This window comes from Cryptomeria japonica, chromosome 3, assembly GCF_030272615.1.
Source record: "Cryptomeria japonica chromosome 3, Sugi_1.0, whole genome shotgun sequence".
Classification (NCBI taxonomy): Eukaryota; Viridiplantae; Streptophyta; class Pinopsida; order Cupressales; family Cupressaceae; genus Cryptomeria; species Cryptomeria japonica.
Window position 1 is genome coordinate 926,119,418 of NC_081407.1, and position 18,755 is coordinate 926,138,172.

General features: G+C 37.8%; 1 protein-coding gene across 11 annotated transcripts in view; it reads left to right on the forward strand.

The window, feature by feature from the left end:
- Window positions 1-12,442, forward strand: part of LOC131040412 (ran-binding protein M homolog) — a 179,128-nt gene extending 166,686 nt beyond the window's left edge. For 9 of the 11 annotated variants that reach the window (XM_057973335.1, XM_057973325.1, XM_057973379.1 and 6 more), the window contains 3 exons: window positions 10,850-10,936; window positions 11,421-11,682; window positions 11,890-12,442. In XM_057973335.1, coding sequence (XP_057829318.1) covers window positions 10,850-10,936; window positions 11,421-11,682; window positions 11,890-11,924 — 384 coding nt within the window. In that variant the 3' untranslated portion in view covers window positions 11,925-12,442. Of the gene's footprint in view, window positions 1-8,918; window positions 9,217-10,849; window positions 10,937-11,420; window positions 11,683-11,889 lie in introns of those variants that run through there. The other 2 variants (XM_057973353.1, XM_057973401.2) reach the window with 2 other exon arrangements.
- Window positions 12,443-18,755: the final 6,313 nt, after the last annotated feature.

The following is an 18,755-nucleotide window of genomic DNA, read 5'->3' on the forward strand; positions in this document are numbered from 1 at the left end:
TTACCTCACAACCAGCTCCTCGCCTAGCCCAAACAAGGTGAAAAAATAGGAGTTTCAAAAGATTTCGCCCTGGACCCTCTGGAAGGGTTAGGAGCGGATTTTCTTGGGTAGGCCTCAATTACTCCATTTTTTGACTCCAATATCCTCCAAAAGGTGAGCATATGCTTGTTTTAGTCCAACAAAGTCTAGGGATCCATCCTTCTAGCTTCTCACATGGGCAAATTAGGTGATAATGAGAATTTCGCTCTGGACCCTTTGGAAGGGTCAGGAGCGAAATTCCTTCTTTAGGCTTCATTTTACACTTTCTTTACCTCAATTCACCCTACAAGGCTTAATGTCTCACTCCAGCCTCAACCATGCCATAGGTATCAATACTTTAGCTTCACTCAAGGGGAAAATGGTTGATTTGGAGAATTTCGCCTTGGACCCTTTGGAAGGGCCAGGATCGAATTTCTCTCTTTGCTTGTTTTCCTTCACTAAATTTCACTTTCTTCACTTCACTTCATCTAGACTCCCTCATATTGAATCCACTTCTCAACTTGGCAAAATTGGTTTGATCTTCACAAGGCCCAAAAAGGAGAATTCGCTCAAAAAACTAGCCAGGGACAAGACCTATCCAGAATTCTTGGTGGATAAACATCTTTCCAAGGCATTCCAAATAGCTTCTCTCACCCTAGTCTAGCCTTGACTTAGCACAAAATTTGGAGAAAAGGATGGTTTTAGTGTTTTTTGCTTTGGACCCTTTGGAAGGGTCAGGAGCGAATTTCTTGTTTTGAGCTCATTTCTTCATATTTGATGACTCTTGACAATTCAAGGACATGCCTAAGGACACCTCTAATCTTGACCCACACTAGACTTAGCATAAATTTGAGGGAAAAGATAGGTTTTGCACAATTTCGCCTTGGACCCTTTGGAAGGGTCAGGAGCAAATTTCATGATTTGTTTGATATTTCATCTTTTATTACTTTCCATCATTCCTCAAGGCAAGAATATGTCTATCCTTCCTCCAACATGCCTTGGACACTAAGAACTTGGCCTAACAAGGAAGACAATGGGGTCCATGAAGATTTTCGCTTTGGACCCTTTGGAAGGGTCAGGAGCGAAAATCATGATTTGAGCTTGATTTTTCCTTTCTCCAACTCCAAACCACCTCAAGAGGCAAAGACATACTATCCCACTTCCATCCATGCCACAAAAAACCAAGGACTTAACCTCCTCCAATGGAAAACTAGGGGTTTTTAGGAATTTTGCTTTGGACCCTTTGGAAGGGTCTGGAGTGAAATTCACTATTTGGCTCAAAATCCTTCACTTTTCAATGCTTTCAAACATTTCCAATGGCAAAAGATGTCCATCCTTCCTTTCAAGATGCCTTGCAAATCAAAATTTGGTCAAACTAGGGAGGAAATGAGCCTTAGGAGGATTTTCGCTCTGGACCCTTTGGAAGGGTCAGGAGCGAAAATCTTAGTTTAGGCTTGATCACTCACTTTTCAAACTTCAAACCACCTCAAGAAGCAAACTTAGAGCATTTCCCACCTAAGGAACAAGGATTGATGCCTAAATCAAGTAGCAAATGAGTTTTATAGTGAATTTCACTCTTGACCCTTTGGAAGGGTCAGGAAGGGTCCAGAGCGAAATTCACCCTTTAGGCTAGAATCCTTCATTCTTTTCACCTTTACTCATCTCTTAAGGCTAGGACATGTTAAAACACCTCAAACATGCCTTAAAAACTAGGAATTTGGTCTTGACAAGTGATAAAATTGAGGTGTATAAGGATTTTCGCTCTGGACCCTTTGGAAGGGTCAGGAGTGAAATTTCTAATCTTGGCCAAAATCCTTCACATTTTCACATCCCATCACCTCAAAACTAGAATGTTGGTCTAAACAAGGGAGAAAATGAGGTTTCCAAGAATTTCGCTCTAGACCCTTTGGAAGGGTTAGGAGCGAAATTCCTACTTTAGGCTAATTTCCATCATTTTGTCACCTCAAATCTCCTCTCAAAGACAAATGTGCATCAAAACCTTCCCATCACGCCCCAGAAGTCAACAAACTTGGTTATATCAAAGAGCAAAGTGGAGAAAAATGAATTTCGCTATGGACCCTTTGGAAGGGTTAGGAGCGAAAATCATCCTTGGGCTCAAATCTTGACTTCATTTTCACATTTCCTCATTCAAACAAGCGTTTTTACCTTCATTCAAGCCTAGGAATGTGTTAGTTCTAGGTTTTGGTCAAGTAGAATGTCTTATGGAGAATTTTGCTCTGGACCCTTTGGAAGGGTCAAGAGCGAAATTCGCTTTGGACCCTTTGGAAGGGTTAGGAGCAAAAACTTGACATTTTGGTCTCTCCGTCAGGATCATTTTATGGAATATAACATTTAAGTATAAGAAAGAAGAAAGACACTTATACTTTAAGTTATATTCCATATATATATTGTCAGGAGGTTTGAGAGTGGTTTCGGACCTCTAGAAGTTATATTGCAAAATCTAGTTTTTGGAGGATTCTTCAGTTTTCCAGACTTAGTCAAATTTCAGGATCAAGACATTCCAGACTTAGCCAAATTTCAGGACATTTGAAGATCAGGATGATATTCCAGACTTCATCATTCACCAACTTGACCTAACTCAGATCTTCAAGGATGATACTCACTCACCAAGCAAGACACAATTAGCAACAAGAGCAAAACCAGGCCCTAAGGAAGACTCTCAAAGAAACCCTAGTTCTGGGGCCTTGCGGACTCACCCTGGCTCAAGCATAGCCTGCTATCCAGTGATCCCCCTGACAGCACTCATCATGCAAAGGCTAACAGACAAAACCCTGAAAGACCTAGAAAAACAAACCCCAGAAAGCATAAAAGTAGGGGTCCCCATTTGCAATGGGGCGATGTGTGAATACGTCACAACAATATCCAAGAAAGATCTGTGCTGTAAAGTATGAAGATAAGTGATGAGCTAGAAAAAATGAATGGTTGTTTTGGTGTATAGTTGGCCAAGCTTGATGGTCGCTATATGAAGGTACAAAATAGAGTGTTAAGTTAAGGATTGATATATTTGATGGTCACTATCTTCAAAGATGAAAATACATAGGGTAAGATCAATGGAGAGATGCATAGAGGTTTTATATTGTAAAGAGGTCCAAGTGAAAGCTTCTTGAATGAAAGATAATAGCCATTAGGTATAATTGCTGGTTACATTTATGCATAACCCACTAGTGGATGAAAAAACTAATATAGATGATACCATCAACATTCATCTTATTCTCATTATTGTTTGTACCTTTTGATATCTTGCCTTAACATACTAATTGTAATTGATGACCTTTTCTATGCCATCTAACTCTTCAAGATCAATTTCAAGTTCATGATCATGAACACATTTATTCCCTTGAATGTGAAATTTATGCCCATGAATTAGACACCAACAATGATGCTCCAAAGTATAAGGGTTAGTCACTTATTTAATTTATATTCTCATTGATTGCGGATAAGATTAGTTTGCTCATAATGCAGCATGTCAAAGTCAATAACATTACTGAACTGTTTTCTATGAATGACTTTTCACTATGTTGCCGGGTAGTGTTGATGTGTTTTTCATGCACATGCGAACACATAATAAAACACCCAAAAGTATTTTATTCTCTCTTGAAAAAGTTTCTCAAATGCTGAAGATTGGCTTAAGGATCACTTGAGACAACTCCAAGGTTCATAAATGTCAGGTCTTGACTTGTGGATAAGCACAAGTGGTCATTGTGATTGCTGTTTCATCAAGGGGCCTTTAAGTGTAAGGAGATATTTTATGAAGTACTTTGCGGGGGGCTTTTCTCGAACACTTGAAGTCTTCCTCCATGCATTTGGAGTGTCCTCGATGATGATGGGCTTAGAATAGGTCGTCCTTGTCCTGGCCTGATTTTCTTTCACCTGCAACACAAACCAAAAGATGGTCAAGTACACATGATATATTTATCCTGTTCATAGCATTTCTTACCTTAAATTATTAACAAGGAGGCATTGAGATAGAATTTGCCTTATAATCCTTCCCAGGGACATGCCCTATAAGAATTTCACTCAGGACCCTTTGGAAGGGTCAGGAGCGAATTTTGACAAAGTTGCTCAATCAGACATCATTCTCAACATTACCTCACCAAGATCAAGTCATTAACCTCCAAAATTGTCAAGGAATAGGTTTTGCTCAAGGACCTAGGCAAAATATTAAACCACTTAGGAATTTCGCTCTGGATCCTTTGGAAGGGTCAGGAGCAAAATTTGCATTCTTGGCTCAAATTCTTCTCACTTTGTGACCATACTCGCTCAGATGCATGTCTAAGGATGCCCTCAATCTCAACCAATACCAAGTTTGATGCAAAATTGGAGCAAAATGGAGTTTTTAAGGATTTTGCTCTGGACCCTTTGGAAGGGTCAGAAGCGAAATTCTTGACTAAGCTCAAATTCCATCATTTCTCCCCTCCAAAATGCCTCCCAAGACAAGCACATTCTAGCCTTCTCTCCACCAAAGCTTAGGAATTCATACCTTGATCTTCATCATGGGCAAACTAGGTGATTTTGGCAATTTCGCTCTGGACCCTGTGGAAGGGTCGGGAGCGAAATTCTTGACTTGCTTGTTTTCCTTCACCAAGGTCGATCCTTTTCACTCTCTATACTTGGACTCTCATCTTTGGATCCCTCTCCCAAGCATGCAACACTTGTTTGACCCTCAAAATGGCTAGAAAGGAGAATTTCGCTAAAAATCATGTCCAGGGACAGGACCTATTAAAGATTTCGCTATGGACCCTTGGAAGGGTCAGGAGTGAAATCCTAGTTTAAGCTCAAAAGCTTGATCATTGGTGGCCACAATCAATTCAAAGGCATGCCTAGGTGTCCTTCCAAGCTCAATCTACCTTGATCCACACTTTAGCTTGACACCAAAATGGAAGGAAAAGAGGGATTTTGGGAATTTCGCTTTGGACCCTTTGGAAGGGTCAGGAGTGAAATTCTAGTTTTGAGCACATTTCTTCATTCTTTCAACTCCAAACCACCTCAAAAGGCAAAGACATGTCACTCCACACCTATCTATGCCATAAAAACCAAGGATTTGACCATCTCCAAGGCAAAAAAAAGTGTCCAAGAATTTCGCTCTAGACCCTTTGGAAGGGTCAGGGGCGGAATTCTAGTCTTAGCTCAATTCCTTCACGTTTGGTGATCATAAGCAACTCAAAGCCATGCCTAAGGACATCTTCAATCTTGATCCACACTTGGCTAGACATAAAATTGAGAGGAAAAGTTAGATTTTAGAAATTTCGCTCTGGACCCTTTGGAAGGGTCAAGAGCGAAATCCATATTCTAGGCTTGACTCTTCATCTTTTCAACTCCAATCTTCTTTGGAAGGCAAAAAATACATTACTCTTCGCCCAAGGAACAAGGTTTGTAGCCTAAGCAGGGAAGCAAATGAGGTTTATAAAGAATTTCGCTCTGGACGCTTTGGAAGGGTCAGGAGCGAATTTCATCCTTTGGGAAAAATCTTCATCTTTCAATGCTTTCAACCACTTGTCAAGGCAAGAACATATCAATCCACCTTCCAACATGCCTTAGAAACCAACACTTGGCCAAAACAAGGAAGGAAATGAGAGCTATGGGGATTTTCGCTCTGGACCCTTTGGAAGGGTCGGGAGTGAAATCCTCATTCTTGGTTGATTTTCCACTTCATTTATCCAATTCTCTCTCAAACTTGATCAATTTCAAGGTCCTTTCATCATATCCAAGGCAATCCATCATCAAACTAGCTCAAGACAAGGCCAACCTAGGGCTTAAGGCAAAAAGAAGGTGAAATGGAGGATTGCTCTGGACCCTTTGGAAGGGTCAGGAGCAAAATTCTCCTTCCAGGTTGATTTCCATCATTTTATTGCCTCAAACCTTCTCTCCAAGGCAAATATGCATCAAAGTCCTCCAAACCATTCCCTAGAAGCTCCAAACTTGGTCAAGCTAAAGAGCAAAGTAGAGGAAATATGAATTTCGCTTTGGACCCTTTGGAAGGGTCAGGAGCGAAATTCTTGTCTTGGTCAAAACTCCTTCACTCTTTCACATTCTATCACTTGAAAAGGCAAAGATATATGATTTACCCCAACATGTCCAAGAAAAAAGACTTTTAGTGTAAACAAAGAGGAAAAAGGTCTCTTCTAAGAATTTCGCTTTGGACCCTTTGGAAGGGTTAGGAGCAAAATTCTAGTTTTGTTTGATTTCCTACCTTTTTCATCCAATCCATCTCCAAAATTTGATCAAATTTGCTCTCCTCTTGCCACATCCAAGTCTATTTGTCATCCTCTTGGCTCCAAAATCTTCATTTTCAATGCCTTAGGCCAAAATTGACGGCCAAATGAGGATTTCGCTCTGGACCCTTTGGAAGGGTCAAAGCAAAATCCTGGTTTTAGGCTAGTCTTTCACCTCTTTTCTCCTTTTATGTCTTGGACACACTTTGTTAGGCTTCCTTCCATCATGATCATGCAAATTTGCTCTTCAAGTCCGACATATAACTAAAGGTTTTTTGAAAAATAGGGTTTTACATGAATTTCGCTCTGGACCCTTTGGAAGGGTCAGGAGCAAAATTTACCCATCGGCCATGATCCTGACTTCATTTTTCTCATTTCGTCATTCAAACAAGTGCTTTTACCTTCCTTCAAGCCTAGGAATGGGCTAGCTCAGAGTTTGGGTCAAGATGGAGTGTCTTGTGGAGGAATTCGCTCTGGACCCTTTGGAAGGGTGAGGAGCGAAATCCTAGTCTTGGCATGATTTCCTCTAAGATTGACTTGACTTTACCTCCAGACCCATCCCTTGATGCATAACTTATCCGTTTCCTTGCCAATTCGCTCAACAATTCTTAAAATCGCCTCCTGAATCTTCACTTTGACACTGACTCTATTTAATCGATTCCGACTCGACAGAAGACAAGACTTTGACTCGACTTTTATCCCTTTTGCACAATTTATCCATTTTCCATCTCCTAAAAGGCAAGATCCTTCTAAGATAACACTAGGGTTCAAGGCAGACAACATACGACTTCTCGAAGCCCAGGTTTAATTTAGCTCTGAAAGAAACCCTGGATGAGCTTTTCAAAGGAAACCCTAATCTACCTAGCCCAAGCAACCACTAACTCACTCAAAACACCTAGCAAGCAGAGAAAAAAACTTGCTAGGGGAAAGCAAAACCCAAGAAAAAAGAGGGGGTCCCCATCCTGATGGGGCGATGTGTGAAATGGTCACAACACGACCCCCCCTCTGTTTTGCTCAAGTCCTAGTCTTTTAGTCTAATATTTCCCTTGCTAGAGAAATGAGTGAGTTTGTTAGCCTTTAGTAACATCTAGATCACATGAGAAGTGAAGCCCATCATGAGTTCAACCAAAAGAATGAATAAGAGATTGCTAGTAAGGGATGCTTCAAGTGCTCCTCCTTTGGAGCGAAATTCACTTCCAAGTGTCCTTCGTTGGGAGCGAAATTGTTCCCAGAATGCACATTAAGCCTAGTTTCAACAAACTCGAATGAATGGAATGAAAGAGAATGAGCAAGAAAACACTAAGTGTCAAGTTTCAATCCACTTTAGGTGCACCACTCTTAGAGAAAACTTCAAGTGCACCCCTTGTGGAGCAAACTTCATGTGCTCAAGACTCAGAGCGAAATTCCTCCTTAGACCTCATTTTGAGCGTGGTATGACCCATAGGAGTTGGGAAAGTGAGTGTAAGTGAGCGAAGGAGAGTTAAAGTGTTAACTTGAAAGTGACTTCAATTCCTCCTCTTTTGGAGCGAATTTCACTTCATGTGCTCTTTGATAGGAGCGAAATTTCCTTTTAGGCCTTCCATGAGGTGAGTTTGACATGTTTTCATGAATGAATGTTTGAAACACCTAAGGTTTGAGTCGATGAAGCAATGAAAGTGAGTAAGAGCAAGTTTAGTTTTGATTTGAAATTCACTTCAAGTGCATGAGTTTTGGAGCGAACTTCAAGTGCATGGGCTTTGGAGCGAACTTCAAGTGCATGAGCTCTAGAGAAAACTTCAAGTGCATGGGTTTTGGAGCGAACTTGAAGTGCGTGAATCATGAAGCGAACTTGAAGTGCGTGAATCATGAAGCGAACTTCACTTTGGGTGCTCCTAATTGAGAGCGAATTTGCCTCATTTGCCCAAGATAAGATGTGAAACTGCTTATAGATTGTTACCTTGAGCCGATTTGATGTCTTCATATGCTTAGAAAAGAAGAATTTTGAGTTTAAGATGATGAAGGGCAAGTTTGAAGGTCACTTCATGTGCTCCTCATTCAGAGCGAACTTCAAGTGCACCCCTTTGAGAGCGAACTTCATGTGCACCCCTTTTAGAGCGAACTTCATGTGCTCCTTGTTTAGAGCGAAATGCCTTTCATTTGCTCATGAAAATGGTGGATCATGTTTGAAAGAAGTGAAATTGGCGCTAGAAGTGAAATTGAGTTCCAGGTTGAGTCAGGGAGACTCAGAACTAGCGCCAGCTGTGAGAAGGGAATCACATTATATTCTGTCTGCTGCAAGAGAATCTGCATGGTCTTCACTTCAGACGGGAAAGTCTCTATTGCAGCCTTCGTCCATATCTTCTTGCTATGCTGTCTCCTTTAAATGTAAGCATTGGACTGCTACTGATCTGCTCGTACATGCCACCTATAACATTGTTTTCTACAGCTGCTATTCATGTATATATTGAATGATTTATCGGACTGTTGATTACTGTATGTATTAGTGCTGTTTTAAGCAAGAAGAGTCTGATTATGGACACATGTATGATCTGATTAATGAATGAAGGCAGGCAGATACTTTCTGGTTATTAGTTTGTATTTGCAAGGTAATCTGAATTTTAATCTGAAAGTGCTGTTGTAAGTCTATTTTCTAAAACTCGTAAAGTTTAACAAGTTAATATATTTCAGGCGGGCACATGGACAGAAAAAGTAGGCTATTTGAGCCAAGGACAAGGGGGAGAACAAAGGAAATAGCAAAAATAGATATTTAATTGAAGTGAAGAGAAAAAAAACGTGGTTTTGTGTAGAAAGAGGATACCCAGGCATGCAGACTGAGAATTGAAGACGTACAGTCCATTGGCTGCTTGTTTCAGCTTGTTGTAAACCTTTGAAGGAAGAGTTTAATAATTTAAATGCAATAGAAATCGTCTTTGTTTCCATTGGCATGCAATTTTTTTTGTAATTTGTAGGTGCTAGGTCAAGTAAGTTATTCATCTAGATTGCATCATCTTCTTGTAAAAATTACAAGGAATCGAAGAAAACTAGTGTGAGACAATCACTTGCTTCTTTAAGGAAAAAGGTTTAGCAATGATGAGGCATTGCTATCAGATTGTCCTCAACTGAACTGAGGCTAAAGAAATATTGATAATATTTTGTTATATAATTGAATATCTTATGCAAGTAACATACATACTATTGATAATATTTTGTTATATAATTGAATATCTTATGCAAGTAACATACATACTAGCATTATCTTTAGAGAAATATAGGTAAAGTACGCCGAAAAATATCATATTTGTTCATTATTCCACTTAAAAAATAATTATATTATCATATTGTAATTAATATTAAATCATTATTATTATATTATGATAGTAATTAATATTAAATTTTTATTAAGATATGATTATATTGTTATGTTTTATTATATTTTTGTTATTATATTTTTATATTTCCATTAAACTATTTACAAAATAATTTTTTTTTAGTACCAAATTATTATTATTATATTTCTATTAAACACTTCACAAAAGCAAAAAATCTATTAAGACTGCATTATTATTATATTATCATATTATTATATTTATATTTTATATTCTCTTTCTTATCCTTATCCTTGAGAAAAATGGATTTTATGTAGGAACACTTTCAATCCCCTATAATTAATAATAAACACTTGAAAAACCCAAAAAATCTATTGAGACTGCATAATTATTATATTATCATATCATTATATTTTTATTTTATATTCTCTTTCTTATCCTTATCCTTGAGAAAAAAATTGGATTTTATGTAGAAATATTTTTATTAATAATATTATTTCGAATCTATTATTATACTACTATTTTAATATATTACATATTTAAAACAATGTAGAAATATTAATTAATAATATTATTTAATTAAAACAATGTAGAAATATTTTTTTGTTTTTATATATATTTGTTAAGAATATAACATACTAATCTTATAATAAAACTACTATAAAATTAAAAAAGTAGTAAAATGTTTTTTTGTTTTTTACAAGTGAAATTAAATGCTTCTAGTTTTTATTGACGGAGGCTTTTGCATCCATATACGCCTTCAGCATAATAAGTTGCTTTTCTTGGAGTGGTAGGCTGATTTTTGCCTGTTTTTCACCCCAAGCATAAGGAATGGCAAGCTTGTGGAATTTCAACTTTCTTTTAGCTGTGTTTGCTTTCTCTCAGCAGTGCATTTTCTCCATGTATTACAGAGAATTTTGTTGGATTGAAGTTCATATACTTTTTGGTTGATTGTTTTGTTTAAGAGCCATTGTTTTGTATTTCCTCATCGATGTTGTTCTTTGTGATGGACTAATTGGTATTACTGCAAAATAATTGAAGCCCATATATTGTTTTGACCTTATGCATGGTGCTGATATGTTTACAATAATTATCGTAAGGGCCCATAATTTTTCTTCAAAAGTTCATATGGGCACACATTACAAAACTTATATGTTGATGGCATATGAGATATTTGCTCTTTAAGCTTTCAGCTTATTGCTGATCATTTAGCCATTGGAATGCAAGATTAAAAGGAGTCTGATCAAGGATTTGAATGTTAATTAAGCCTGACTCAGGTTTTTCTATATTCAGGAAAGACGCTCAGAAGCTGCAATAAATTATGCTCGCTTGGAGTTGCAAAGATTTTATGGAGTTGGTACCCTTGAGGATTTGCTCAAGGTGATTGTTCAACACTTGGTCTTTCCATTTCCTTGGGTTGAACTTTGCTATTTCACTCAATGCAATCTAAAATTATGTGATATGGTCAATTGCCTCAGGCCTGTAACATTTTTAAATCACATTTTTCATGAGTGATTTATATATCATTTTGAATTTGTCATCCAGACTACTATTGTAGTTCCTCTAAAGTTCACTTTCAATAAATGAAGTTTATTTGGCTTTAAGTACTACTATATTTCAGTAATTATGAAATTCTTTTGTGGATATGCATGAAACTAGCTGAAAATGATTGGGATGGGAACCTTTCATTTGTTGTTCTCTTTAGATAATATTATTTTTCTAGCATTGGTCCACTCCGAATAGATCAGTATATTATCTTGTTGAGTTTCCTATGGCATTTGTGAGGTGCTTCAATCATACTCTTATCTGCACAACATTTAGATTTGTTGTAGCCTACTTATTTGTGACTTTTATTTTGGAATAGGATGCTGTTGCTTTGCTTGCATATGAAGACCCCAAAAACTCTGATTTAGGTTACCTACTCAGCTTGACTCAAAGAGAAGCGGTTGCAGATGCAGTAAATGCTATGGTTTTATCAACTAACCCTGCATTGCAAAATCCAGAACGCGTTCTAACATCATCTCTGGAGAAGTTACTGAAGCAGCTAACACTCTGCAATACAATGAGAAGGGATCTGAATGGGCGACAAGGCGAAATTTTTAATTTGCACAAGCTTTTACATGGGGGTAAGGAAGGATCATGGTGAAATTTATTTAATATTCATTTTATATTTGAAGTAGTCTTATTTTACATTATTGGTTGGCTGGTGAACTCTATTTATTATTTAATTTAGATTTTTATAATAATTTTTCTCGGTATTAATAAATAAGTAATTATACTCCTCCAAGCTAAATGTATTGTGAAATTTGATTATGCATGAACATAATTTGCAGCAGGCTCTACGGGCCATGCCCTTGGCAAATCTTGAACTTTGGTCATCATCAAAAAAGTTGCAGGTTAAGCTTTATGAGGCCCTTACACTTCTACCGATCCTCATTCAGTGAAGGCGCAGAACTGATTTTCATGATGTTTAACAGTTGTGTCGGGTAGATCAAGCCAGAGTTCTGGGGTTAGAAGTGGTGAAAGAGAAGTCAATAAGGGTGGGAGGTTTTGGCATCATGTCCCTGCTTGCATTTATTGTACCAAAAATGATCAAGGAATGGATGTGATTTGTATAATGTTACTTTGTCCAGTCATAATTTTGGATAAATTTTGCTCTCATGTACAATTGTTTTTGCTTAAATTTCTTTCTTTGCACTTCTCTTGCTGAAGGGATTTCATTTAAACCCATAAGTTATTGTATTGTAGGTATTATGGTAACAATTTCCTAGTGCTTAACATCTAGCCATATTTTTCTGCGGAGGCTGCTAAACTTCCAACATAGCTTATTTGAGTTATTCCATTGTTTATCATATATACTAGTTATCAGCTTTTGGAAGTAATCAATATGTGATCTTATGTGTTAAAAAATTTGCATTTGTGCTTTTGAAAAATGTTTCTTAGTTGCCAATTTCCTAGTGTCGTACTATCTAACCTTGATGTGACTAATAGCTACAAAACATATAAATAGAGTTTTTGAATGCCTGAATGAGTCCATTCGAAACCTCAAGCCTTCCATAGTTATTGACTAAGATTTTGGTTTTGAAAAAGTTCAACTTTCATGCCAAGACTCATTTATTTCATGCCCGTGATTTGTTATACAACATTTATTTAGTCTCATCTTTGTTAGTCACAACTGGAAGTCCATTCTTAGTCTATTGTAAATGCCATGTGTGTGTGTGTGTGCCTATGCATGTGTGATTGATTCTTTTACTAGGTATATAGCTTAAAGAAAATTAGGTTGAATACGGAATCTTTTAATTTATTTATTTAATTTACAGTTTTTATATTGAACAAAGTTAATTGAATATGTTATAAGAGAGGATAATCATATCGCAATTGTTGATGCCAATATAAAACCATTACAAAAAATATTATTCTTCAATTTTAGGCATCCGTGCAAGGTTTGGACACCATCCTTTGCAAGTTCCTATTCGCAGGTGAATATAGTGCTTTCCCTTGGTGATGAAGTGTGGACCTATTGACGTGTATTTTATACACCATCATACACAGAATAAAATACCCAAGGGTACCTTATCCTCTCTTGAATAAAGTTTCCGAATGCTGAAGATATCGCGAAAAGGATCAATCGGAGAAACTTCAAGGTTCTTTGATGTAGGGTCTCTACGTGTGGACAAGCTCCAGTGGTATGATGTGATTTGCTGGGATCACAAGGGGACTTGCATGTGATGATTGAATTTCCGATCTGCTTTGCTGGACACAGGCTCTTACTAACTTAGATTTGAAAAAAATTGAAAAAAGGATAAGGGCGAAGAGAGGATCTAATCCTAATACTAAGAATGTAGGAGCAATGACTTGATTTTTGATAAAACTCTAACTAGATCTTGTTTTGACATCAATGGAACATCTACACAAGACTAGTGCGATCTTCTAAGGGAAGCTTTATGATGTTCAAATCATCACCGCAGGCATAGATACCATCCAAGTTGATGCATATCAATGAAGAGACAACAAATTGAAATTGAGCTTAAGCTGAACGATTCCAGTTTACTACACAAGGCAAGTCTGCAATCAACAAACTGCTAGTAGTATGGATATACGAATTCCACCATCAATCAATCACATTTCCTCCATTCATCTAATCATCTACCATCTAAGATTGAAGACTCAACAAGAAACCATGCAAATTGCAAGAAAACGACATATTTCACCATTACTTCAATGAAAATGGAGTTTGTTTACAATCAATGGCAACAATTTCTTGCCTTGTCCTCCTATTCTACTCTAATTGCTATTCTATCAATTTCTAACTACTCTCTATCTACTAACTGCTTTCAACTATTTCTATATTATCTCTCTAACTCCCCTTTTACAAAATGAAATGTCAGGGCTTATATAGTGCCCACAATACAATTTGATGGCTTAGATCAATTCAAGATCAATGGCCAAGATTTTACAATGAAAACCCTAATTAGGGTTTGTTACAACCATTACATAACATTTAATGCTTGACCAATGATAAAATTGTATTGCTTGGACACATGTCCTCTCTAGAAAAATCGACCAATGGATAACCAGGGTAGGTACATCGGAGTTTGTGCCACCTTCCATGAGTTAAGTACATTGAATCTGGACATGCTGAGATGGACCTCACTGATTGGAGACGTGATGACTAGGATGCCACCTCATCTGACACTTGTAACTTTGGTAAATATTCAACTTGATGTTGTTGAGAAGCTTGCTTTAATTAATTCATCTGGAATTATTTGCTTCTTCAACGAGCCCTTGTTCTAACTCCTTGTGTCCTTGATGTGCAGGATGATGATGTACCTCGCCTTGGAACGTTGGATTGAAAGAGGTTGCCCATGTCCTTACTTGATCGTCCTGGCGAAGACCGTCCTGGATCCGGCTTGATTTTCCTTGAAGAGATCTCCATTTGATGCCTCATCGCCCTGGTCCCTGACTGAGGGACAGGAGCGATCCATCAATTTGGTCTTGATCCTTGCATTTTCGATCTCAAATCTCCATCATAAGGTGAATAATAACATTGTTCCTTTACTCCACGCTTGTCTTACTTGACTTTCACAAGGCAAATTCAATGTTTGGAGGATCATCGCCCTGGTCCCTTGGAGAGGGACAGAAGCGATCCTTGTCTTCTAGCTTGCAACTCTTCATTCTTGATTTTAACTTCTTCGTTCATCACCCTTCAACCTTTCAAAAGACATCTCAAACCCTTTGCAACTTTGTTTTAACATAATTTTCGAAGGATTATAAGTGTTTTGGCAAATATCGCCTTGGTCCCTTCCTGAGGGATAGGAGCGATCCTAGTGTCCTGGCTCAAATTTGCAAACTTTTGATCTTTGTTCTTCGTTCATTGTCTTCCAAAGGACATCCTTGACCATGCCTATCTTTGCCTTGTCTTGGTTTTGACGGAACATAAGTGTTTTAATAAAAATCGCTTTGGTGCTTGTCCAAAGGACAGGAGCGATATAGGCTCCTTGGCTCAATTGATAACATTTTGACGTCAAAAACCTTTGTATATCATCTTCAAAAGACATCTTAGACCTTGTATGACCCCGCAAAACCTTGACTTAACGTGATTTTTGAGAGATTTGGCCAATATAATCAATATCGCTCTGGTCCCTTCCTGAGGGACAGGAGCGAACTTCAAGTTTTTGAGCTTGTCCTTGCTTCCATCAACTTGCCATCACTTTCATCGCGTAGAATGAAGTCCCTTTGATCCCCTTGGATACTTGATGTTTGATAAACTTTCAAAATTTAGAGCTTCATGAGGATTTCGCTCTAGTCCCTTGGAGAGGGACAGGAGCGAACCTAGGTTTTTAAGTGCAAATCCTTCATTTTGGCGATCCTTGTAACTTTGTGCTTGATTGAGACGCTTCGAAATGTCCTTGCCACCTCTCTCCTTGACTTGGAGTGGTTTGAATTTGAGGAAAAGGCAACATAACTAAGATATCGCCCTGGTCCCTTGGAGAGGGACAGGAACGAATTTGTACTTGTAGTCTCCATCACACTTCGCCAGCTTCCAAATTTATCTTCAACGGTCTCGTAATGTCCCCTTTCATTCATCCATGCCTTGGAATTCATTGTAACTTGGCAAGAAATTTGTCTAAGACAAAAATCGCTCTGGTCCCTTGGAGAGGGACATGAGCGAACTTGGGCATTTGGGTCCCTTGTTGACGTTTGATAATCTTCAATTTGTCTTCAATGGGTTCAATTCATCTCCTTTCTTGCCTTCAAACATAAAACTTGCTTGATCTTTGCCCAGATCGTACCTTATGAAGAATTTCGCTCTGGTCCTTCAGTGAGGGACAGGAGCGAATTTGACCCTCTAGGCAAAAACTTCATCATTTCATTGTTTTTGATCAAGTCTGGATGCTCTATCATGCTCATTTCGTCCTTCACCATGCCTTTGATGTTTCAATTCGTCCAAACACGGTCAGGAATAGCTCAAATAAGTATTTTCGCTCTGGTCCCTTGGAGAGGGACATGAGCGAAATTCGATCTGGATCCTCAGTGAAGGACATGAGTGAAATTTGACTTTTCGCACTCTCTATCAGGATAATTTTTATGGAATATAACATTTAAGTATAAGAAATACTTTAAGTTATATTCCATATATACTTTCAGGATGTTTGAGAGTGGTTTCAGACCTCCAGGAGTTATATTGCAAAATCTAGTTTTTGGAGGTTTGTTTTTTTTAGTTTCCAGACTTAGTCAAATTTCAGGATCAGGACCTCACTCAAGCCGGACTTGCTTATCCATGTGATCCCCTGGGCGACGTTCAAAATGCAAAGGCTAGCTAACAAAACCCTAAAAAACCTAAAGAACAAACCCTAAAAAGCAAAAAACATGGGTCCCCATTTGCAATGGGGCGATGTGTGAAAACGTCACAACAGGACCCAATGGGGAAATTTGTAGTTGCTTTGCCAGCTGATGGTTGGTTTTGAGTGTCTTGCAAAATATTTGATAAACAGTCCAATTGGAAATGATGTTAGAGGAAAGCTTCTAGACCACAAATTTCAAAGGAGAACATGAGTGATTAAAGACTGCAATAAGGTACTCTATAATGATGATTGATTACAATTGTTGTACCCAATCTAAGATTAGATGTTTTTGATCAATCAAGTACAACAAAGCGACAAAAGACAAACATGAGGAACAATAAACACCAAAAGGGAAACTAACTCTTACAAATGTTCAACCTAAATTAGGATGGTCTGAATCCAAACTGTTCCAGTGATTTTTGCATTATTCTTTTGGAACAAGAGGCTCATCCATCCTTCTAACTTGAACCCTTGAGGGAGGTATCCATTACCAAATTTTCAACTGGAGCATCCTCTCCAATTTCTTCCTTTGCTTCATTTGTGATTATCATGTACTCTTTAGCAGCAATGTGTGTTTGTTCCATTTTCTTCCCAATGAAATGTTTTTTCTTGTTCCTAGGGTGCAACTAGCAATATTATGACCCACTTTACAACAGCAGTGGCAAACAACTCTAAGAGTATATGATCTCAACTTGCTGTACCCAAACGTTGTATTTGGAAGAGTGGGTAATCAGAGATGGTGGAGTACCTTATTTTTCTCAACAAGCACACAAAATTGAGCAAAGATGAAGCGCTTCCTAAATTTGGTGACCGAATCAGCATTAATGTACTGCCTAAAAGTGTTGGCTATAAGCATAAAGATGAAAGACTTCCACCTTAGCCAAGAATAACAACATTTAAAGTCCCATCAATTAGAGTAATCTCACACAAAGATTGAGGCAACAACACAACAAAACTGATAGGCTCACATCCATCTAGAGAGCAAACCATAGGGTTTTCCTCCTTACCAACATTCTCAACATCCCTATCATAGGGGTATTCATTTTGTGGACAAGGACCTGTTGTGACCTTTTCACACATTGCCCCATTGCAAATGGGGACACCCTCTTTCTTGCTTTTTGCGTTGGTTAGTTTAGGGTTTTGGCAGCATTGTGGATAATTTTGAGTTCCGATGCTCGAGTCTCGGATTTTTGATCGTGCCTATTTGTCGTTTAGGGTTTTGAAGTTATAGGATCAAGTGCGTAAAAGTTAAGAGTTTATTTCATCCTAATTTTGTCTAATAAGTGTAGTCCTTTTGAGTGTAAATGTGTTTTTGAACGTCTTGGTCGGTGATTTTTAAGTGCTAAGGTGTTTGAGGACCTTTAGGAGTTGTTTTCTCGCTCCTAGAAAGTTATTCAAGTTGATTTTGCATTTTATTCCGATAGGTTTCCTTATGTTTTGTTTAAATTTTGGTAAATTTGCCCAAGTCTCGATGCGTTTTATTGAAAAGTTTAAGTATTCAGATGATTTTGAGTGGTTAAATTGTTAAATTCTTGATGAAAATCTATGTTTTAAGGGTCAAAATGTCAAAATTCTTGATGGGAGGTGTTTTTACCCCACATTTCCGATGACCCATGATTTTCTCCACTCAAAATCTTGGTGGGAGGTGAATTTCCATTGGATTCTTGATGGATCATTTTTTTCCCCCCACTCAGAATCCATACATGGGGCGATTTTCCACTAGAGGTAACATATGACTAAATGTTGGGGAATGTTGATGACCCACGTTTTTCCACCAAGACTGCGGATGACTTTGATGATGACTGAAATGATGATTCCTGATGACAATCGATTTCCCACTAGAGCTTTTCATGACGAGATTTTAAGGATTTTAATGCAAATGATGATTCCAGACATGAGGCAAATTTCCACCAGTGAAGACTGATGATTTTTTGATCTGGAAAGTTATCCCAACAGGGGTCGATTTTCCCCCAAAGTGATTTTCTAAGTTGAATGATGAATTTAAATTGGAATTTTTCATTCCAGACAAGGGTCAATTTTCCCTTGAAGGCCTTTTTGTGCAAATTGATGGAAAATTTGTTGGGGTTTTTATCCCAATAGGGGCCGATTTTCCCCCAAATGACATTTTGTTGACTTTGATGAGTTTTCCATTGGGACTTTTATCCGAACATGGGGCGATTTTCACCTAGGGGCCAATTTTGATCCAAATTTTAATATTTTTTTAATAAATGACCCCAAATTTAATTAGTTTTGTGATCATTAACGATTATTTAAAAAAAAAAAAATTAATAATTTGTAATGAGCATTAAATAATATTTACCTTCTAGGACCAAATCGACTTTCTCCAAACAAGT